This window comes from Drosophila ficusphila, unplaced genomic scaffold, assembly GCF_018152265.1.
Source record: "Drosophila ficusphila isolate 14025-0441.05 unplaced genomic scaffold, ASM1815226v1 contig_414, whole genome shotgun sequence".
Lineage (NCBI taxonomy): Eukaryota > Metazoa > Arthropoda > Insecta > Diptera > Drosophilidae > Drosophila > Drosophila ficusphila.
Window position 1 is genome coordinate 14,350,223 of NW_025064328.1, and position 23,275 is coordinate 14,373,497.

A 23,275-nucleotide genomic window follows, 5' to 3' on the forward strand; every position below is an offset into this window, starting at 1 on the left:
TAAAATGGCTCCATAAAGTATCTGGTGGGCAAGACACTCCCAAAATGGGAGTGGGAGTGCAGTGTGGGCAGACCCTGGCGGCTGATTTAGATTTAGATATTCATGCAAGCGAGTGTCTGAATAGTTGGGTTAAAACGAGCAGACAAACAAGTTTTCGGATATAGCATAAACATATTTTAAACCTTGCCTTAGGAATATCTATGATATTACATTGTCCTTAGCTATTAGTTCATTTGAATTAAGGCGAAGTGAACCTAAAAAGAATTCCCAAAATACCCAGCAGAACTTGAACTTCCATGGGGATAACGAAATTGTCTTCTCGTTTTTGATGTGCAAATATTTGTCGTGAACTTAGGAAGTGTGCTCCAAATGATATGCACGTCTCTCCTGCCGGCATAACCCCTTCGTCATCCAGTTTAATTTTCCCCAGGCAGGGAAGCCGTGCAAAGGGCAAAGAGCGTTGAAGCAATGAAATGAATTTGCACGCGCTCATAAATATTTTACATATGCATATTGGCCAACTCCGGGCGCCGTAACTCAGTCGGCAACCTGAAGATGCTGGCTGCCGTTGCTGCAGCTACGTGGCATGAATAGACAGACGGGCGGAGCACGCTGCCACAACGAGGCTGCAAATTATTGTGACATAAAGTGCTTTGACAACGACACCAGTCCCCACATTCTGCGGATGGAGCACAGCTCAGAACACAGAAGAAAAATAACCCAATGTTTGGTGGCATCTAATGCATCATTGGAATATATATTCAGGGATCATTCATTAAAGTTATAGTGCTTACTTAACAGCCTAGGTGGGAGTGGGGATTTATTGGGTAAATTGGTTAGCTTCAGCAGATGCCAATGGCCAATTCCAATCCCAGATCAGGCTGCCTTTCTTCCCGTGCAGATCCCGGGCATCCACATCCTGGCTGACATTTAAGCTGAATGGCGCTGCTGTTTGTGACATTCATGCGCTACATATTTCATTGCAAACTTCGTGGGGCGAGGGAGGGAATGGGGGAAGGGGAAGGGGTTGTACGGGTATGTTGGCATTGGAAATTCAAATGCTGCGCCGTGTGATTAGGCGGGGTGTCGCCGGAGTTGCTGTGCAGACGACATATTTAAGTGGGTTATGTGCCAGCAGGCAGTGCTAACATTTTTGCTCATTAAGCCGGGGAAATAAGGGGGGAGGGGGAGGGGGAGACTGGGGAGATGAAAAGCTCATAAGTCCTCGACAAATGCAGCACGCACTCGCACAGACAGAAGCAATTACTGTCTGCGTAATCGTCTTAGCCAGGCAGTCGCCTTATTGCCTCGTATGCATATGAGCCAAATGCAAATTTATCCATTTATCCAGCCACACTCGTGTACATTTAAGGCAATTTATGCTCGTCCTCCAGTGTTTTTCCACAGCATAAAGTGCCAAACTAATTACAATTTGGCCAATTTATTGAATTAGCACAGACCGAGTTAGGAGAGCGCCTTCGTTCAAATTGCCGTCTCAATTTGATTGCCAACTGTGAGGAGAAGTTTGACTCTTTTGCGGAGCGCCTGCACTTGTTCGCTCGCCAGACTGAATAGCAAACAAACCTAAGGCTTTAATCACGGGCAGGCAGCTTGTGATTAATCACGCTGCTAAAGTTGCGAGCGAGAAGTGTTTTCCTGCCAACAAAATGCCTCGATGTCGGCTAATGAGATCAGCACCGGCCCATTCCATTTGCTTACGCAAATCACTTAAGGCGGCGGAGACAACTGTCAAGCACTTTTCCCCGGCTTTCCACGGCCATTTCCCAAGTTTCCTCGTCCAGGACACTTGAGCCCCGTGCCAGCTTAATTTTTTCGTTATTTCTTTCACTTTGCCCGATCCAAAAGCAATTATTTCCCATTCAGCGGAGCCCGGTGATAGCAGCGAGGGTCCTGGCCGGGGGATTGAATTACGCGCCGGACTTCTTTCTTCCCAGTTCCGAGTTGCGAGTTCGGAGGAGGAAGCCGCAGGCGCGGACGACACTTACAGTTGCCGTGTTGCTTTCGGAAACCGAAAAACACAACGATATTTTTGGGAGAGGCGACGAAAAAATCATGGAACAATAAGTGCCGCCGGCGACGCGTCGAGGTTTGTTGAGCGCCGCCATAAAGCGGCTCAGTGCACTTGATCGACGTGGAAAATGGCTTTCGAATGGCTTTCCCCGCTCTTCGCTCTTCGCCCTTTTGGCCGGGCCAAAACGAACGCCTCGCTGGCTTTGTATGCGTCACTCAGACCCGCTTCTGCTCTGTGCCACATTATGTGTGCCATATTTTGTCCGTACTTTCCACTCCGCTCCGGCATTATCCGATTCGTCTGCTCCTCACGCCGTTCCTATGGCCTGCACATTATAACAAATTTCTCGCTTGCATAAGCAACACAATCAACATGCACGTGTCTGTGTGTGAGTGAGTGGAGTGTGCGTGTGAGTGTGAGTGAGTGTGAGCTGAGCGTGGATACTTTCCAGAGGTGTGTGCGTGAGCTGAACATGATGGATGACTCACTAAATAATTGAAAAACCTTATTAAATACACAAGCATTAAAGTTTACCCTTTGAAATCCTGAAACTACGTTTCATATCGTTGAAATAAATATATTTTATTTATTAGTTGTGTCATCTACCATTTTTTATGAGTCTTGTATCAGTTTATCTTTATTATCGAATGTAGCCGAGTTTCGTTTCCCTATTAGCCGACCCAATCTGTCATCCTGCTCCGGCTTATCACGCACTCATCTCTAATGGGATTGTTATGTAAAGCGCACAAAGAGCTGCTAGGCTAGCCTGATGCCATATCACTGCATAACAAATGGCCCACACAGACACGCATACACACACACACACACACACTGGCGGTCGGGCACTAACACATGCTTAGGAGGGAAAGATGGCGGCAGTCTATAAAAATGGAACGGAACTGCAAGTAAATTAACAGGCAGGACGCATGAAGATGAAGGCGGCCAAGTCGGCAGGCGAAGGCGTGTCCTGCGAATCTGCATGTGTGGCACGAGTGGGCGGGGATGTGAGCCTTACATAAGCAACATGCCCCCACCCCATCCCCTCCTGCTTCGCCATTTCCCATTCCCCATTCCCCTTTCCCCATTTTCCACTTGCCACTTCCCACTCCGCATGCCGGCTACTTAAGTTACACAATGACATTTTTCAATGTGTCAGAATTTTATTGTTGCAACTCGGGGCATTGTTGCTGACAACTGACATCTTTCTTTCTGCAGCTGTCAGTCGGCTGCTTTTGTTGCCTCCGTGGCTGCTGATACCGTAGAGCCGTTGCCACTGTTTCTGCCGCTTTGCTGTTTTGTCTTGGCTGGGAAATGTTGACAACTGTTTTGCCACTTTTGCCGTAATTGAAAAAATGTATTCAAATACTCCGTCCGCTCGGTGTTCGGCCTGGGCGAAATGTAAATACTCGTACACAGGGCTGGGGAAACACGATCAAGTACGGCAGAAAGTTGTACATTCAGCAGAATAATCAAATGCAGGGCGAAGCGAATAAATTCCGCTTGCTACTATCGAACATTTAACTAATTTAAACAGCTGAGATTAGTGAGCTCTGATTGAATTTAAAAATAAATCATTTAAAGATTCTTTTCTTTGCACTAAGATATCACCTTGTCCCAGCTATTTGATTTCCAATGATATTCCTCCGAATCCGCCTCCAACCGCAATATATTTTAAGCAAACAAATCGGACATGGTTATTGTATTTTTTCCGTCCGACTCGTTTTCTTATTCGATTTGAAGAGGACTGCTTTGTAATGCGGCAAAAGTGTTCCCAAACTTTGCCGAAGAAAGTGGCGGCGAAAGGGGTCGTTAATGGATTAAGCCAAGCTGTACAATGAATAAATTTGTCGGATTGCATGACAGGAAAGGCAGCCACAGACCGTTTCCTTGGAGATAAAGAGCTCCGAAGTCGGAATGGGGAGTGCTCCCGATACTTTCGCACTCTTGACATTTTCCTCGGCCCTCTTAACTGTTGCAAATGCCAACTGTCAACTTTCTGCGTGGTTTTTGTTTCGAAACTTGACTCCTGCCGACTGGCCCACCGCAAAGGGATAAACCGAAGGTATTTGCCACAGCACCAGAACCCGGACAGAACGAATTCCCCGAAACAGCCGGTTAGTGGGCACTTTGATCCGGCTTTAAGCTGTGCGTGGGCCCAAAGGCCGGCCGGCCACTCGAATATCCAATTTTGCAAATCAGCGTGCAAATTACCCGAGCAGAGGCAAATTTGCTGAGCAGCCCCCGAAAATTTGCTCGGTCCGTGTAGTTGGCAACTGTATTAAGTTCATTTTTCATCTGGCACTCATGCATTAAGCAGCGCAGTGAGAGGCCCCAGGACTCGCACAGTTACACAGATACAGAATACACAAATACACAGACACAAACGCACTGGCCAAAGACACATCCTCTGGATGCCGAGTTACTTTTTCACTTAGGGCTTTGTGTGCTGCCTTTTGGCATGCAAATAAAACGGGCAAGGCAACCCGAAACCGAGACCAAAAACCAAGCCAAGTTAAGCCCAACACGTTAGAGAACACAGCGCGCACAATTTGCTAGCTCCCCCCCCTCATTTCCCCCCCTTTTCGCCGCTCATGGAACAACAAGAAAAATGTTCAAGTGCCAGAATGTGTGCGAAGAACTCAAGTTTGCCGCACACACACACACACATGCGCGGAAGGACGAGGCAGGACCAAGGAAAGCAACTCCAAACTCCGACTTTGGTCCGGCTTCAAGTCCTTCTGCATCTTTGGGTGGCCACACTGAGAGAAAAGCTGGTTGGGGTAGTGAGAAATTCACTTTCACAGCAGACTCACGAAGCTGTGAAGCTGTAAAGTAAATGAATATTTAGCCTGTATTAATTTCTCGCAATTGAAATACTAAACCTTGTCTAAGGCGACTCGCTTAAGTTTTTCCAACTGTGCATGGCATTGTTTCGCTGCATTTTCGCTCGCTTTGCCGCCTGGAGATAATTTGAATTTTTCCCATTTGCTTGGCTTGGCTGGCTGGCGTTCCTTTTCGGAGGTCCTGCGCTTTCCTTTTTCCATTCTCAGCCCCATTTGCTGGTGGCAGGTCAGTTCGGTTCAGTTTCAGTTTCAGTTGCATGCCCCGCCGCTTGGCTGTTTTAAGAACTGTAAATTGCTTTAGTTGGCGCACATTTGCGGCGCGGGGGAGCGCGGGTTTGCCGTATTTATGGATGCGCGGATGGCAATGGCTCGGCGGAGCGGCGGCTCGGCTTTGTTCCGCTGCCAGTTATACAAGAAACTTATAGCATGTGCTTATCTATGCAGTGGAATGGCGGCAGTCGGATCCTTCAGCTCTCGCCCTCCCATTTTATTTGCTCACAGTTGCACTTTTTCGCTCTGGCATGTCCTTTCGGCACTCGGAAAATGTTTCGTTGAATTTCTTGGGCAAGGAGTTGGCTGCGCTGGAAATTAATTTTCAGCTTTTCCTGGGGTCGGCCCCTCAATAAATATTCCATTTCGATCCCTTAAAATGCATAAATTCCATCTCTCGTGCTGTTTAAATTGCAACGCAAGCTGCCTGGCAATTCGGTTATGGCTGTTTACTTTCGAATAAAGTTGATTAGCAGCCGCAATTCCTCGGAGGCAAAAGTGGGCAGCTACTGCTGCAGTTGTGGCTGTTTATTAGAGTCGAAACATAAATATTTCCGAATGGATTGTATGGTTCACATTATTTGCTTACGGCTGCCGTACACATTTGTGTTGTATTTGTATTTGCATCTTAGTATTGCCTACTTTCCGGCCGAAATGGCCACGCCTGCGAAATAGCTGCTCCTCGCCGCTTGACAGCTAATGCACTTAAAACTTCAGCAATGTCTTGTCAATGTTTGAATATGGCACCGGCAGTACCACTGCAACACCCCACCGGCGACCGGTGGCACCTGCAACACGAGCGCTGGCGACTTGAGTGCAAAATTCAATTAACTGGCTTAAGCACAGACACATACAAACCACACCACACCACGCTGCACTCACACACTCGCACACCCGCACACTCGCACCTGCTCATGTGGGTGAGCTATCAATTTCATGTCCAATCAACCTGGCAGACAGGACACCCCGCCCCCGGCGCAGGACCTCCAGCTTCTGCTTCTGCCGGAGGCCAGGAGCTCAGCCATGGCCCAAAACCCCGGGCCACTTAAGCAGATGTCAGCTTGATTTTGCATATGCGACAGCGCTGGGAGCCACTAGTATATAGCCATGGCTATGGCTATAGCACCCGATCGAAAAAGCCGGCGTGATTTCATACTTTCCCAGCCAAAGGACTCCTTGCATGTCCTGTCCAGCCTGCTAATTGTTTTGCGGTTCATTGTTTAATTATTATGTGAGTGTGTGTATGCGGTATTCAGGGCAGTGCAGTCAGTTCATTGTGAGGGCTCTGTTTCGGCCAGATGGCTCCTGCGGAGTGCTGGCCGAACTCTAATTAAAGCGCTTTGTATAATAAATCAGGCGTGGCTGCGACTATAATTGTGGCCCGGCCTGTGGTCGCAGCTGTGCGCTGTAACGTCGTGTCACTGCCAAATGGCCTGTCAAATAAGAAGGCATTTTGTCCAAATGTTGCCGCTGCCAGCGCACGAACAACTGGAACGGCAAACAAGTCAGACATTTTATGATATGACCACATTGGGTGGCCCCCCTTCCCGAACCCTTGAGCCACCCAACCACCCAACCACCCAACCAGCCAGCCAACCAACCAACCAGCCATCCTTTAGCTGTCAATTACATCAAAATTGTGAAATTCTCTCGTTATGCATTTGACATTTTCGACTCAATATAAAACGGAAATAGCTCACAAACACTCGCACACACAGTGGCTGCACGCTCCCTCAGATATATATATATACCTATATATATATACATATAGATATACAATTGAATCTGTCAAACAGCGCTCTGTACACCTTTCGCATGCCATAAATAAATAATCAATGGATTTGTGCCCATTTCAGACCGTAGCAACCTCGCAACATGCGACGTATACGTAATGTGCTCAGCAATTTGTTTCCCTTTCAGAGGATAATTTCACTTTGTTCTGATTCAAACAACAGAAAGTGACGAAGAAAGAATGGAAATTGGCATTCTTAGAAACCGATGGAGCTGAATTGAATTGAGTGGCAAGTGGGCGATAAGTCGAACAGCTTTAGGCTGCAATATTAATGCCTAAGTTTTGGCTTAACAGCAGGCATTCATAACACATTGCTCAAGGATTTCGGGCTGCGCAGGAATTCATGTATAATTTACAGCGAGATTGGAATTCATTTGATCTCAGTGTTTTCGCCTGGAGGCGAAACTTAGCTTTGACTGCGCCAAAAACTGCATTCAAAGCCATTCAACTTTGCGACAAAACTTTTGACAAACTCTTGCTCACGAAAAGAAAAATCAACACCAGAAACAAAAATGCTAAGTAAATATGAAAGTCCCCCTGAGCATAAATTGGAAAATAGGAGAAAATTAAAGGAAAAGAAAAGCAGTGGAAATAAATGTTAGAGTAAATAAAACCGGAATGAATGGATTGGGTGAACTCAAACTATTGGTTTTTGAATAAGTTAGGCAATGGCTTAAACAGCCACGCTTTAGTTTCCCCGTTAAATAGCACTCATCCTGGCTAATGCGAACTCCTTTATCCTGTTTCGGGACAAATTCTATCCGCTTTCTTTCGGATTGGCTTTCGCCCGCCAGTTGTTTTTCCCCCCGGCTTTGGTTTAGTTTTCTCCCGTTTGCTTTCGCCTCCGCCAAGTGCAAGCAAGCGAACCGAAAACCAAACAGCCAAAGGATAAGGACGAGCGGAAGGAGCAGAAGGAGCGGCGGCACAAACTCGTGTTAACTACACATTTGGGTATTTGTGTATTAACACTTTGCCAGGACCGAACAGAAGGATCCGGGATCGGAGTCGGAGTCGGGTTAACGCAAACAGACAGTGGCCAGCAGGCCATCGCACTGCTGCTCCCGAGGTTCATGGGCCAAAGTTTAATTGGCTAGTTTAATTGTCAGTGGGACCTTCACACCCACACCCACACCAACACCCACCCACACACACTCCAGTAGAAACAACAAAGAAATTTAATCAAGCGACGAACAATTGCAGGGGAACATAAATAAAAAGTGCAAACGTTTATTGAGTTAAACGAGCGCCGTCTGCACTCAGTCTCTCCTGAATATCCTGCCCTCGGATCTGTGTGGGTTTATCTGTGTGTACACGAAAGGACTTTTAGCGGTGGGGAAAGGGGAATTGGGGAATGGGGAATGGCAACGGCAGCAGCTTAATTTAAATGTCACCTGCACTAAACAAATACGCTAAAAGGGCGGCAATCGGGGGTCGGACAAACAGAGTATGATATTGTTAGTGACACTCTTTCAGCATTAAGTGTGTACATGACAGGCACCCCCCATCCCCACCCCCCCCCCCACACACACACACACACACAGAGAGCCGGGAATGCACTTCAGAAGCCACTCAACACTTCGACCAGCCAACCGGACGGATAAACAAGGAAAGCCCAATTGATAGGATGGCTTTTAAAAAGTATTGTAGCCAAAGGCTCTGCAAAACCCATGGGACAAAACTATTCACTTTGGCCCCATTGGAATAATTTTTTTCAGTTCGAGATCAATGGGCTTTGTGCCCGTAGATGGGATGAACGTCTGATCTTTTGTTCAGTTAGTTAGCTCTCCTAAAAGAGGTGAGGATAATCAGCCCTGAAAACCAGTGAGATTGACACTGACTCGTCCATTTACTCCGCTTCCTGCAGCTGCTTAAATATTTGGATTGAATAAAATTAAAATAAACAAAGTCCCCTTGACAGGACTTCAGCCAGCTCCGTTTCCAGCGCCATTATCGCAGCCAGAAATCATAATGATGCCAATAAAAATAAATAATTGACAAGTCGGCAAACTGCGGCGATGACACTGGCCATTTGGCTAAGCAGGAACGTCAAAGTGGCTGGCAGTGGGTGGTATTTACAGATGGGTGGGCTTACGTAATATAATGGCAGGACCCTTATCCCCGATCCCCGATCCCTGTTCCCAGTTCCCAGTTGTAAGCGTGTGGGTAATGGGCCGCGTCTCGCGTCCCATATCATTATGCATCATTAAGTTGATGGTCTCCCCGGCAGCGAGACACTTCGATTTTATGGACGCAGCATATGGATGGCGGTCGCTGGCCAACTGCTCCGCCGTTGCTATTAACCACATATTACTCATCGAACAATGTCCTTGTGGCCCCTCGATTGCCCATAGTTTTATGTGGCAAACTACGCTCTGCGGGACTAATATTTTGATGGTATTTGGGGCCTGACTTCTGAAAGTGTCCAGCTGGAACAACAATCACTCAAAAGAATGTGGAACTTAGCAGAGCTCAAGTTTATATGGGGCGAAAGAAACTTAAAAATAGTCATGGCTTATTTCAGCAAGTACTTGGTAGTAGTTCCCCCGCAGAGCTCATTACTTGGTAAACAAATGCCATATTGCGCTGCAAGGGCGATATTTTACGCAACCTGTTAGGTGGAAACACTAGTTATCCTTCGGCTGGCTGACGTAAGTCCTTGCGTCACTGCATTAAGCATTCTCGACTGTACTCCGTTGTTTGCCTTCGACGCGCTGCTCCTGCTCCTGCTCCTCCTGCTCCTCCTGCTGCTCCTGCTGTTTCTGTTTCTGTTTCACTTCAGTTTCAGTTCAGTTTCAGTTTCAGTTGCCGTTCTGTTCGGCTCTGTTTGCCTTGCCCTGTTTGTTTGTTTGCTCGCCATAAGTTACCCATTGGCTGGCATCAACTTTTGGCACATTTGCTTGACAAATTGTTTTGTTTTTTGGCCCGGCGACGTCACTCGGTAATCGATATATGAGCTCGCAGGACTCAGGACCCACACCTCACCACACACTCACCAATCCCCAGTTCCGAGCTCAGAGCTCTGAGTTCTGAGTTGTCCCCGGCAACCAGTTTTCGCGTTGCTTTCGTTGTCAGCAAAATAAACATAAATATGTATATGGGGATACGTTTGCGAGGGGGGGGGCGGTGCTTTCCCTATATACAATTGACTAAATTTCAATTTCTTTCTCTGGTTTCTTTGCAGGTGAGTTTGGGTTGCGAGACACTTGGCGCTTGGCTTCGCCTCCGTCGACGGGTTGTAAAATCAAAGTACGTACTTCGGCTGACACCTCCGCCACTCCCCGAAAGGCGCAATCGAAATGGAAGGCGGCGGGTGGCTGGAATCAATAAAGGCGAACGTATCCGGCTGATAGCTGTTTAATGTTTACAATATGTCTCTATCCTCCTCTGCCACCCCGTGACTTTGACTTTACCTTGGGACCTTGGGCACTGGGAGGAGGGAGGTGGCTTCCTTCATGCAAATGCTTCGCCATGCGATCCGAGCGTTATGGCCAGCTGCATCTGCAGTTGTTATGATAGCCCTGGGTGCGAATCCCGGGCAGGAACCCAAAGAATCCTAATGCCAAACAATTTAGTGCAGTGTCGACGCCCCGGCAGGAAAAGGTATCTCCATTATCCGATTTGCATTTAGGTGAATGCGCTCAAATGTGCAATTCAATTTGAGCAAACTCCGTCGCAAACAAACAGGGCAGTACAAGCAGAGCTGTGCACTTGAAAAAAAAGTGGAGAAGGTTCCGAATAGAATACTGTGTACTTATGAATTGCTCTAAACACAAGTTTCCCAGTTCTCGTTGGAACTTCTAGTGAATTTATTCAATTTTAAAAGTATATTCCCGACTTTTCTCGCTGTGCCTTTTAGGAGCAATCCGAGGACACGGGTTCGGTATGCAGTTAACCAGAAAAGCAGCGCAGAAAGCAGCTTAGCCCGCCTGTGAACCGGAGGATACCGCTTGCCGGGGTCGACCTGCCGCATAAAAAATTCAAAGTCAGTGAAACGCAGCTTAAGCTGTTTTTTACACAGCCAAGCCAGCAGAACACACAAAGGGGCGCACAAAATCGGGATAAACACACATGTACAACACAGATGCTTTCGGATGATGATGGGCTGGGCTGGTTGGGTTGGGTTCGTTGGTTGGTTTGGTTTTTCCGGGGGAGAGGCGATGGGGAAAATCCCACGGAAGAGCGAATGGCAAACGGATGGGAAGCTGCAGCATAAGCAAAGTAGATTAAACACCGCAAAGCAGTAAGCGCCCAATGAGTCGACAGTCGCCAACAGTAAACAGTAAATACCGGCTAAAGTTGCCTTTCGAGGCCAAAAGGGAAGGCAAAGGGAAAGCCGACAAAGCGCGCTTAAAAGTGTCCAAAGCGAACCAGGTCGTCCTGGACTGTCCGCTGTCCGCTGTCCGACTGATGGAATCTCTGAATCTGCTTTTGGCCAATCCCCGCGGCTCACCGAGCTTAAATGTTTAGCAACAGTTCTCGGCCAGGAAGTTTTCGGGGAACGGCAAAGTTATGGGAGCCGTGATATACGAGTATGCTTGATATTTCTGGCCCCTTCGGGAGGAGCTGTAATAACGTAATTAAGTGGCTCACTTGTTGAGAGTTTGCAGTTTTTTGGCCACTACATCGGAGGCATCGGAGGCGTTGCTGCAGCCAGCCAGTCGCAGTAATAATGAAATATCACAAACTTTCTAATGAGTTGTGGCAAATATTTGTACTAAAACTGCAACTTTGGCCAGCACAAAAACAGATTACTATTAAAATTGTTTACAGCTCATGTATTTTGTGAATTCCTTTGCCGTGCCATTTATTTCCGCAACTACTTGTCAAAGTTTATAGTAAAATATATTTAACTGTGCCTTTTCCCGAGAAGCAACTTTAACAAAAAGGTGATTAGTTTGCACAAATAAACAAATGTAGTTATGATTTGTAAACCCTTACAGAGGGTATTATGGAACGCCCGGATCGGGCGACTATATCGGATAGCCGTCACATGAATTTTATGATTATGAAAATTGACCAAAATTCACTACTTCTGAGGGCATAACTTTTCTTATTTTTTTCTTATTTCTATTTCAATTCTGTAGGAAATTTCCTACGTTTCTATTTCATTAGGAAATTTCCTATTTTTTGGCCGATTTTTTAAAATTTTTATAATTTACAAATTTCCAAAAAATGGGCTTGCTGAAAATTGACCAACATTCACTTATTCTAAGTTCATAACATTTCTAATTCTAATCAGATTTTAAAGTAGACTACCTCTAAATGTTTGTATTTTTTGCCGAATTAAATATTATTTATTATACTATATAGTATAGAGTATATAAATTACACTATATCATATAGCTGCCATGGGAATAATCAGGAAAAATAAGGAAAAATAAATCGAAAAATCATCATTACTTCGATGTTGTCTAGCCTTTACGCATATTGCTCGATTTCAAGTTTACTCCTTAATTTATCATTTTTGACATTATACAAAGTAGTGTCTAATCATATTAACCTTTTTTAATCACTATGCCTTTCAAGTCCAATGCAGCTTTCCCTCTCATCAAAACTGAATTTCCGAATTTATTAGAAGCTTCGCTCGAGACATTTTAATTGCATGTATTGATGGCCCCAAGTTATGCAAATTCATTTAAGCGTTTGCCACTGCCTGACACACAGATTGCATATTAAATATGCATTAACCGCAGTTCACTTTGTGCCTTTCCCTGCTCCTTGGCAACCGCCGCATCCGCATCCGCATCCGCATATCCGCAGGATACTCCTTCCAGTTGCGGCCCCAATTTGTGTGCTACACTTTTCTCCGCTCGGTAATGTGTTAAATTTTCACAGTTGAATTTGTGTCTGTGTGCTGGGTAAATTTGAATTTGATTGAAAAGCGTGTGACAGCGCTTCGATCCTTTTACCTGCTTGCGCTTACAAGGGTCCCCTTGCCCCTACCTCCCCCCTCCCTTTGTAAACCCCGCCCCCTCCCAAGAAGAACCACCCACATTTGTCGAAGTTTAGATAACGCTGCGCATCATTTGGCGCCCGAGCTGACTGCTTACTTTGGCCCGATGCGGAGCGCCTCGCTTGTCGAATGGTTTTGTGTGGATTTACCCCTCCCCCTCTCCACCCCCAGCCCCACTCCTCCCCATTATCCTGCTCCGTGCACATCTATACGCCTCTGTACGTTTTTGTGACAGCTTGTTAGACGTATCCTGGCAGTTGCAGGAAAACGGAACAGCAGCGGCTCGAAGTGAATGGAGCATTGTGTCCTGACGGCGATGAATGTAAGCGATTTATTTTATGATTTATTGCGTATTCTTATTGTGTATGCTGTCCGAGGATCCACTGTGTGGCGCATTTATCTGTGCCCCATTGTTAACACTTGCAAATCGCCCGGACTCTGCCTCTGATTCTCCCTGTCCGCCTGTCCGGGCGGAGAGAGCGTTTAAAAATTTCAATTCAATCAAGTGTCAAATTAGTGCGGATTCTTAATTTAAGCAGCCATTCCACGTCGGGGCCCTCGCTCGTTCTTTTATGTGTTTTTTACCCTGCTCCGTTCATAAATAAAACATGCGGCTGCCACTCAATTAGGGCGCCGGTCTGGGTCCGGATTCCGACTCAGATTCGGATTCGGATTCAGAATCGGTACGGGATCCCGAAGCAAGTGTCCAAAGCCGGGACTTACAAATCAAGAAATGTATAAAACATGCAATTTGTTTGCCAAAAGTCATGCGTAAGTGGTCCCTTTTCAGTCCCTTTCCCGGACCTCGAAGTTCCTGGCCTCGAAGCAAAAGTAAAACTGTTGCTGTTATTGCCCAAGTGCTACTGTTTTCCTTAGCTAAGCCCTGGCCAAAGTTGGCAAATGAAGTGCCAAGAGCTGCCCGTCTAGACAAAAAAAAGTGAAATCGGTGCCGGGGCTAGAGCATTTTGTCTTGCTTTGACTCACTCAACCTGGGTGTGATGTTATTTCGATATGGTATCCATCACAACCTCCTTGAGTGAGCGATAGCAGGACAGAGTACCCACGGATCTAGCCAAGTCGGTCAGTGAAAAGTGTGATTCCCCCTCTCGAAAGCAATTCATTGCCGGATGTTTGCTTTTTATTAAACTTCTCAAATATTTCTATTTGCTTGGCGTAAGTGAATGAAGTGTATTAGGCAAACAAGAGAGCTCGGGCTTTAAACAAATTCCAGGATTCAGCTAAACAACCAAGGAATTCAGAGGCCGCGGGCCAAATTCAGCAGCATGTCAATTTAATAACGCTTAATGGCAAGAATCATTTTGGGCAATAAATTTGTAAGTGCATGTGGCACTCGCTGGGGGCGTGCCACTTGATATCGCCAGCCCAGGAGTTCCACCCCTTCCCCTTCCTCTTCCTCTTCCCGTTCCCATCCTGGTTTTGGCTCCCCGGGGCAAACGGATGGCATGCCATTCTCGGGGCAGCTTCTTGTGGCAAATATTTACCTTTTGGGGCCTCCGGCATCCCGCATGTGTCGGTCGGCTGTCTGGATGTCTGGATGTGAGCTCTCTATGAGAAAATAACATTTGCAATGTGTGTCAATCTCCGGCATCTCCGGCTAATGGCAAATTCCCATTTACTGCGCTCCCGTACTTTTTCGTCATTCGTTATTACTCTGGTGGCTGGCTTGCGATTATTTATTAATTAAATTTGTTATGACAACGCAAGATGCAAAGTCATTTGTTTCCCCGCTGCGTGTGGGTTTCTGTGGCTTTCGGCCAAAAGCCACGTGGAACTCGAGCGGACAGGCTGCCCGGCTATTATTTCAAGACTAAGCCGGGTGTTTGTCCTGCTTCTAAGCTATTTTATTGGGTTTTCCACCCCGTCCACTTCGTTGTCAAACCCTTTTGGCCCACACACACTGCATAATAAAGGCTTAAATTTTTAATGTCGGGCAGACGGTTAAGCATAATTATGTTTGTCGATGGGGCGGAGTCGAGATTTTCGACCCCGAGCAGGTGTGCTGAAGTTTAAGCAGATGCCCTCGAACTCGGTGCTGGCTTTAATGCCCGGAAAAGTTCCTCCACTCAGCTTAAAGGACCCCGAATCGGAAGCCAGGGTAAGCCAACTGGAGGTCGACACTTATGAGACACGCTGCTGCCACTTTGCACTTCTGTGAAGAAATGGCTCCTGGCCCGCAGCAATTGCGTCCAGCTGAGATCTTGGATCCCATCAAGAGTTATGTAATTGACTCGAAATACTCGCCCTACATTAGAAAATTTAAGGAGGAGCAAAGTTTTCGCGCGACGACAAGGAAAAATTGCGCAAGAGGAAGATTTCTTATTTTCCAAGCGTTTTAATTTGTGCGAAATTAAGCAAAAAATAAACTCATTCTGCCCGCTGCAGCCGGAGCAGCACAAACATGGCGAAACTTTTTCGATAGCTGTCTGACAACAAAGCGAAAATCTAAAAAACGCTGCGAAAACTTTCGGCGGAAGTTGATGGCAGGAAAACTCGAGTAAAATGTGCACGAAATTGTCTATGCGCGGAAGAAAAATCTATGCGATTGAGAAGAAATTGCAAAATTCAATGCCCGCAGCCGCTGTCTGAGCCTCCGGCCTTTTCCATTACGGCGTCTTTATTCCGGCCACGCCCCCCTCCGCCACCTGGCCGCCCCCGCGTTTCGGCACTGACTTTGGGCCGACTTCATGCAAAGCTTCCAACTGCCGACTGCCAACTGGCGAATGGCAACTGCCGATGGTGATTTAGTTGTTAGCCTGCGGACAAACATTTCATGGCTCGATGTGCTCGATTCAATCAATTGCCGTCGACAGACGGGGACTCCCTTGTCCTTGTCCTGCTGTCCCCACATCCTGTCGTGTCCTGTATGTCCCGGTGCAATTTTAATCAAAATTCGCATGTGTGTGCCGGCTGATATATTGCGACTGGCGCTGCCTTCAGATGTCACCGGTTGGCGTAATGGCGACGTTGCCGGGACGAACAAGGATGTCGGGCCAAGGATTTGCTCGCGGTGAAGATATCAACTGCTCACGAACGGGTTCAGGCCCTCCTCAATTGATATTTGGCCGGTCGGGTCTGTCAAATAATTTTAAAGCTCTACGAGTTTCCCCGCTTTGAATGGCAGTGCGGGAAATATGATTATTTATTTTTATTTGGCCAATAAAGAGTTGATTTAAATTTTAAGTGGATAAAATACATATCTTTGATAGTGAAAACTTGTTAATGAGTACTGTCTTGAAACACTTTTACTGCCACACTCCATCTTCATCACAGTGGAATCGATGCTTGAGATGCTTGAGTGCAGATCCCTCTGAATAGGTGGTAGTGCCCCTTATGGAATTCGTGTAGTTGGAGAAAAGCTCCAACGCATCAGCTCTACTGGGATCCCTTTCCATCTTTGTTTTCATTTCATCCTTCCAATTTTGCTTAAAATCATCCGTAGAGGTTATAATTTTAAATAGGAGATCCGGGACAACTATTGATTTATTCCGAGCAGCCATCGCAAACTCTTTGAAATACTTAGTCTTTTCTTCGTAGGGACTAGCAGAAGTGATGGAATCCCCACGATCTGAGTGTTCTTTGAGGAAAGCCACATAGTCTGCCTTCTCCGGGTCACCCAGCGCATCTCTGATCGCCTCAGTTAAAGATGATTTCAATAAATTAACATAATTCTGGGCCAAGTCCGACCTGTATGCCTCCATGTCCTTGAAAAATTCGCAAAAGCTTTCCCTGTCCGTTTCCAAAGTAGCACTCCTGACTAGAGCCTGGAATTCAGAGTAATGTTAATCTACTTTCATATTCTACTTGTAAGATTTCACCAGAGAAGCCAGGAAAAATGCGAGGAGAGAGAAGTGCATTTTCTGTTAGGTTGCGTTGAACTGCGACTTTCTTGATTTCTTCCTCTGTTTTATAGGAGTCCATGGTCAGAGATTGTTTCAATATCACCATACTCTATTAATACCTAAGGGCAATGGAATATCAAAATGGAATTTCAAAAGACGTCACGCTTTATAAAGTTGTGATAGGAGCATTTTGAGATAGCTTGGCAACCTACCTTCTTGTGGCTTTATAACATAACTTTTGCATAAGGAAATTTATAGTAAAAAACCTGGTTTTGGGACATTCACATTTCCGTACTCTTTACACATAAAGGATTCTGGGAGAACTCGTCTGGTGGTAGCCAGAAATGTAGTACGAAATGCAGTTGGCCGGCACAAAGGCTCGCACACAACGCAGCCAAATGATTTCCTTTTGTTATGCACAGACCATAGAGAGGAGCTCCATCCATTTGGCTAATTGTTCAGTTTGTTTTACGTGTAAGGCTACAAATTGGCCGAAGCACACGTTTTGCCAGCCAGCCATCCAGCCAGGCAGGTAGAGCACTCTCCGCCCGGAAAAGCCGGGGAAAGCGTCCTCCGCCTGTCGGAGTCGTAATAATTTAAATGCTGGGCACACAGAGTGACATGGCAAAGACAAACAGAGGTCAAGCTGCACCGCTGGGGCCGCTGCAGCTGCAAATGGCTACGTGACCGGATGCACTGCAGCGGTTTGCATTCAAATCCAAGGGCGGCGGCAGCAGAATTAGCACGACAAAGGGTCGCCAGTTACCAGTTGCCAGTTGCCAGTCGCCAGTCGCTTTGGGTTTGTGTTTGGGAGTCCTAACAGCCGGGAACTAGACAGCGGGGGGAGCTGGAAACTGGGAACTGGGAGCTGGGAGCTGGGAGCTGGGAGGGCGGCTTGAGTTAATTTGCCCTGGCAAGCAAGCAACAAGCTCTGCGCAAATAGCAAAGGACAAACGGACTGGGTCCGCAGCCACTCCAAATCCGAGTGGAGAAGGCTTTCGGATCAACTGCCGGGCAAACAAATGGCGTTGCAATTGAGCACGTTTTTGTCGAGCGATGGAAATGAACTGCGACACGGTGATTCGGCCTGGGCCAGGACCCGGACCCGGAGTCAGAGATCGGGCTTAAGTTCTGCCTGTCCGAGTTGCCCGTCCGTGTGGCAGGTCAAGTGGCATGCGGCAGTTGACAGTACGTGCGCCCAAAGACGTTTTCGCAGGATGTGTGTGCCACTAAGTGAGCCGGATGAGCGGAGGCTGAACTGCGATAAGTCCTCGGACTGCCTTCAAATGGGAAGCTAAACTAACAAGTCTCTGGCAAAAATAAATGTGCCATAACCGAATACCTAAGAGTTACCTTTGTCTATCGGCTGACACTTTTTAGAGTTTCCTGATCCCTCGGCAAGACCATCTGCCTTTTTCCTGGCTCAAAAAATGTAATTGGAATCGAAGCAGTTTGCTCGAAACGAGGCCGTCCCTTTTAAGCGATTTTAAGCGATTACTCCGCCTGCAAGTGGCCACTTGCCCCAATGCATACTGAAGAGCTCCACGCACGCGGACACGTGGAGAGTCCTGGCCAGAAGACGATTCCCGAAGTCAACCTGCGGGGAGAGAAAAAACTGGCTGGCAAATTGGGAGGAGAAAGCATAAGGCAAGCCAGGAGTGAGCAAACCGCAAAAAAGGATCAACTTTCGGTCCTGTATTTTTTCCACGCTAGTTCAGAGGCGGACGGGCGGGTCCGGCATAAAAGAAACATAACTAATTTGCATAAAATGCGGAAACACGGCGGCAGCACACAGATATCTCTGTTTGCCGGAAGGGGAAGCTGGGAAGCCGAGAAGCTGGGAAGGGGAGCCGCAAACTTTGTTGACGGAAATCGGGCAAAAGTCGCCAGTGGGGAGAGCGCTGTGCCCAAAAGCCAAACCCGCTGCGGTTTCCCTTCGGGTTCGCAGGTACTGTGTGTGTTTGCCAAACTTTGCGCAGCATTTGCAAAATACTAAACTAAGTGAAAACCACCAAAGTCCGGCCCGCCCACGTCTTTAAGTGAGCGAAACTTTTGGCATGACAAAGTGAAAGTGGAGAGTGGAGTGGGTGGCGGGCGAAAGTTGGCACTGGCCACCATATTAGCGGCTACGAAATACTCCAAGATAAGCCAGAGACACAAGGAAAAACAGGTCACCGTGATATCTTATATGGTTGGGATGGGTTCTGTATCATCGCGTTGCAGCATTCTGCAACCAGAGTCTTATATCTCTTTATCGCTTTACTAAAGTACAAACTAACCTTTCTTTTCTCCCTGTGTGGGTTAACTTTCTTTGGCGTTTCGGATTATGCAAAGGAGGGAACCCTTGCAGAGCGGAATATCTTAGCATGCTGATATCGTCTTTCTGTCTGTCTCCTTGCAGCCTGGTCAACCAGACGATGCCCGATGCCCCGAAGGTCCGGATGATGGTGAGCCGAGCCCTGAGCGTGTGGGAGAGCAACTCGAAGCTGACGTTCCGCGAGGTCTACAGCGACCAGGCCGACATCCAGATAGTCTTCGCGAGGTGCGTACTCGAGGCTCCGCGGGAGCAATGGGAGCGGGCACGAAGGGCGAAGGGGAGATCGTAAAAGCGGGTCTTTAGTGCCATAAACAAGCGCACATAAAACTGCACTTAAAACCGGCGAACGATAAATAAGCCAAGTATTAAATCCACCGAACGACAGCGATGATGGAATGCCGCCGATGACAAAGTCGATGGATCCCGAACCAAACCGAACCGAATCGAATCAAAGAGTTTATGGTGCAGCTGCTTGTTCCTAGATAAGCTCTGAATATGATTTCCCCGTGGCCGTGCTCGTAATTCGTTGAAACACCGGACTAATCCCGGGGAAACCCACTCCTCTCTACCTTTTCCTTGTTCCTTTCCAGGCTCCAGCACGGCGACGGCTATAAATTCGATGGACCTGGTCAGGTGCTGGCCCACGCCTTCTATCCCGGCGAGGGGCGTGGCGGAGACGCCCACTTTGACGCGGACGAGAACTGGAACTTCGACGCCGATTCGGACGACAGTCGCGGTGGGTGCAGTTCATCAATCCCTTGGCCAAGTCCCATAACTTCGTTAGCCCTTTGAAGAGAATTAATTGCATTGCATAGCAGAGTTTGAATGGCATTTTTGGGTAGACTCTAGAGTTGAAAATAACTTTTACTTTTTTTTTAAATTCTTCAAATATGGTTCACAAGAAATATTAGCATGAAAAGGTTGTTAGGCTCCCTAAAACAAATTCTTTATTTGCATTCAGGTTAGATACTTCCGTACAGTATAATTACCTTTTGTTTAATAGCTCCCTTATGGTGAACAATGGCCCCATAATCACAAATTAGTTGGTTTAATTTACCTCATTGTTTGAAGAAGGGGTCGGCGTGAAAAACCGAAACCACACGCGAGCAAAATCAATAAACGCTGCATACGCTGCGGTGGGAAATGGGAAATGGGTCGGGAAGAACAAGAAGAAGGCCGAATCCGGGGCCCTGGGGAAAGTGGTAAAGTGGGAGGAGGGACGAGGACTGGCGACGGGTTGCCTGCAGCCAGTAGCTAGCAGTCAGCTGGTTGCGTTTTGTAATTTAGCACAATAAATCGCAGGGCCAGACCCGTAAACCCCGAACCCCAAACCCCGAACCCCGAACCCCAAAAACCCCGCAGATCCAGGGAACTGCGCTTCGGCATTTTTAATGGTTTTTAATGCCAATAAAAAGTTGTCAGCATGACGCGTGACGTTGGCAGCCATTTTAAAATGTTGCAAGCGTCGCCATTTTTATGCCACTTACAATGTCGTCAAGGCTGCGAACCCCAACCCGTCTTAACCCCCCTCCTCCGCCTCCGTTTTGGGCCAACCATTAACCCGTCAGCGTATTTATGTTGCATTCCGTGCCGCGTCGTTGCAGGAACCAGCTTTCTGAACGTGGCCCTGCACGAACTGGGCCACTCGCTGGGCCTGGGCCACTCCTCGGACGAGAACGCGGTCATGTTCCCGTGGTACCAGAGCATGGAGGTGGACGGCAAGCTGCCCGACGACGATCGCAACGGCATCCAGGAGCTGTACGGCGCCAGGGAGAAGACCTGGGGACCCTACTGGCCGCGCAACACGCCCCCGACGACCTCCACCACGACGACGACCATGCGGACGATGAGCTACTATCCCGAGAAGCCGGTGAACAGGCCGCAGTACAACCCCAACAGGGATCGCGAGCGGGCCAGGGAGCGCCAGGAGCAGGAGCGCCGGCGCCTGGAGCAGGAGCGGCAGGAGCAGGAGGACCGCCGCCGGGAGCGGGAGCGGGAGCGCCAGTGGGACCGGGAACGTCAGGAGCGGGAACGCCAGCAGCGGGAGCGGGAGCGGCTGGAGTGGGAGCGGGCGAACCGGGAGCGGTGGAGGGATCGGGAGCAGGTGACACAACCACGACCCACAAGCACCACCCCGAGAGCCACCACCAGGCCGCACGCCACCGGGGGCCACCGGCAGAGCCACCACCACAACAAGCCGCGCAAGCCCAAGCCGGACACCTGCAACACCTACTACGACGCCATCTCGATGATCCGCGGCGAGCTGTTCATCTTCCGGGGACCGGTAAGCCCTTAGCCCCTGGCTATTCCCACATAAAATATATAACCCGTATTGGGTCTCCTCTGTAGTACCTCTGGCGCATCGGAGCCTCGGGCCTGTACCCCGGCTACCCCACGGAGACCCGGCGGCACTGGGCCGCCCTGCCCGTGAACCTCACCAAGGTGGATGCGGTGTACGAGAACAAGCAGCGCCAGATTGTGTTCTTCATAGGTGGGTAGAGATTGTAGAAGAAATTACTTCATATAAACTGGATTACTGGATTACTCCTAACCCTCTCCTTTTGGGTCCACAGGAAGCCAGTACTTTGTGTTCAACTCGGTGACCCTGGCACCCGGGTTCCCCCAAGCCGCTGGCCAGTCTGGGCCTGCCGCCCACGCTGACCCACATCGACGCCTCCTTCGTGTGGGGCCACAACAACCGGACCTACCTGACCAGCGGGACGCTCTACTGGCGCATCGACGACTACACCGGCCAGGTGGAGCTGGACTATCCGCGGGACATGAGCATCTGGTCGGGCGTGGGCTACAACATCGACGCGGCCTTCCAGTACGTGGACGGCAAGACGTACTTCTTCAAAAACCTGGGCTACTGGGAGTTCAACGACGACCGCATGAAGGTGGCGCACGCCAGGGTCAAGTTGTCCTCGCGCAAGTGGATGCAGTGCGCCCGCAACGCCAACGAGGTGGACGACGAGCAGCGGTGGACGGCCTCCCTGGTTTCCGGTGAGACCGAGGGCTCCGAAGGCGAGGGAACGGGGCGGAGCGGCGCCAGGACGAACGGGATCAGCCTCCTCCTCCTCCTCCTGCTCGCAATCGTCCAATTGGCCTCGACGGTCCGGCGGAGCTAAGATCGGACGGAGGGCTTAGACTAAGGATCTCTAGCACTAGGAGCCACGTTTCGCCTCGTATTTTTTATAAAGTAACGATTTTTGTAAGCGATAAGCGAAGAAAGGTGAAGATCTGTTCTGGCTCCAATTTTCCGGGACTTAGTTTGATTCGAAAACTTTTTAAAATAGTACTGAAGGAATACCATAATTTGATTTGAAATAAAATCGAATCAGTTGTGGCCAGAACAGATCCGATAGGATCTAAATATATAGCAGAGCGCAACTGTGTGACAGTCTGGCGCTTAAATGCCCAAAGACGACACCGAGCGGCCTTTCCGTGAAGTTATCCTTGATTTCTTCACGGACACTTGCCAATGTGCACAATGGCGCCCAATTTTAAATACCTTATACATAAGATTAACCCCCAAGATTAATTGAAATACATAGAGTTACAAGTACATAAGTACAGCAGCGCCGAAATTCCAAAGTTGAAATTCGAAACCACAACTGCCTTATAAATAAGATTAGTATTGCTTCTATTGACGACAGAAGACCCCTGCTCCGCCTTTCTTGTTCTGACTAACCTTTCTAACTATTTATATATGAATGTGATATTATCATAAATTCAGAGCGATTGCGAACGAATGATCAACTGAGCAAAAACAAAAATCGTACTTTTGGTTAGTTTTTAGTTTAAGTACACTAGACACTTAAGGTGCGGAATACCTTTTTATATACACTTCTACAGGAACGAAATTCAATAAATAAATTTAAAAGCGAGTATCGTCACAAAAAATAATGAGTTTTTACTAGTCTCCGATATGGTTTGGATATGCCTTTTGACACAGCCACGATGACGGAGCCGAAAATGAAACGAAAAGTGGGAGCCCACCCGATATCGTCTACGTATTATCGTAAAACAGGAATAAACAAATGTATCATTAGTGATAACTTCGTTATCTCCGCATATAGACAAGGCTGAGGGAAATCAGAAAAGTCAGTGCTCCGATAAAAACGCCGGGTGTCAGGCAATACTCGGACATACTGAATGAGATGGTGCATGTCCACTGAATGGGCACTTCCTGTTCGGCGGCTCATCTT

At 47.9% G+C, this 23,275-nt stretch overlaps 1 protein-coding gene across 1 annotated transcript in view; it reads left to right on the top strand.

The window, feature by feature from the left end:
• Positions 1–22,970, top strand: part of LOC108090797 (matrix metalloproteinase-2) — a 68,273-nt gene extending 45,303 nt beyond the window's left edge. The window contains 6 exon segments of the mRNA XM_017189645.2: positions 19,152–19,292; positions 19,658–19,803; positions 20,672–21,351; positions 21,417–21,558; positions 21,641–21,687; positions 21,689–22,970. Of these exon segments, the coding sequence (XP_017045134.1) occupies positions 19,152–19,292; positions 19,658–19,803; positions 20,672–21,351; positions 21,417–21,558; positions 21,641–21,687; positions 21,689–22,195 (1,663 nt within the window). The 3' untranslated portion in view covers positions 22,196–22,970.
• Positions 22,971–23,275: the final 305 nt, after the last annotated feature.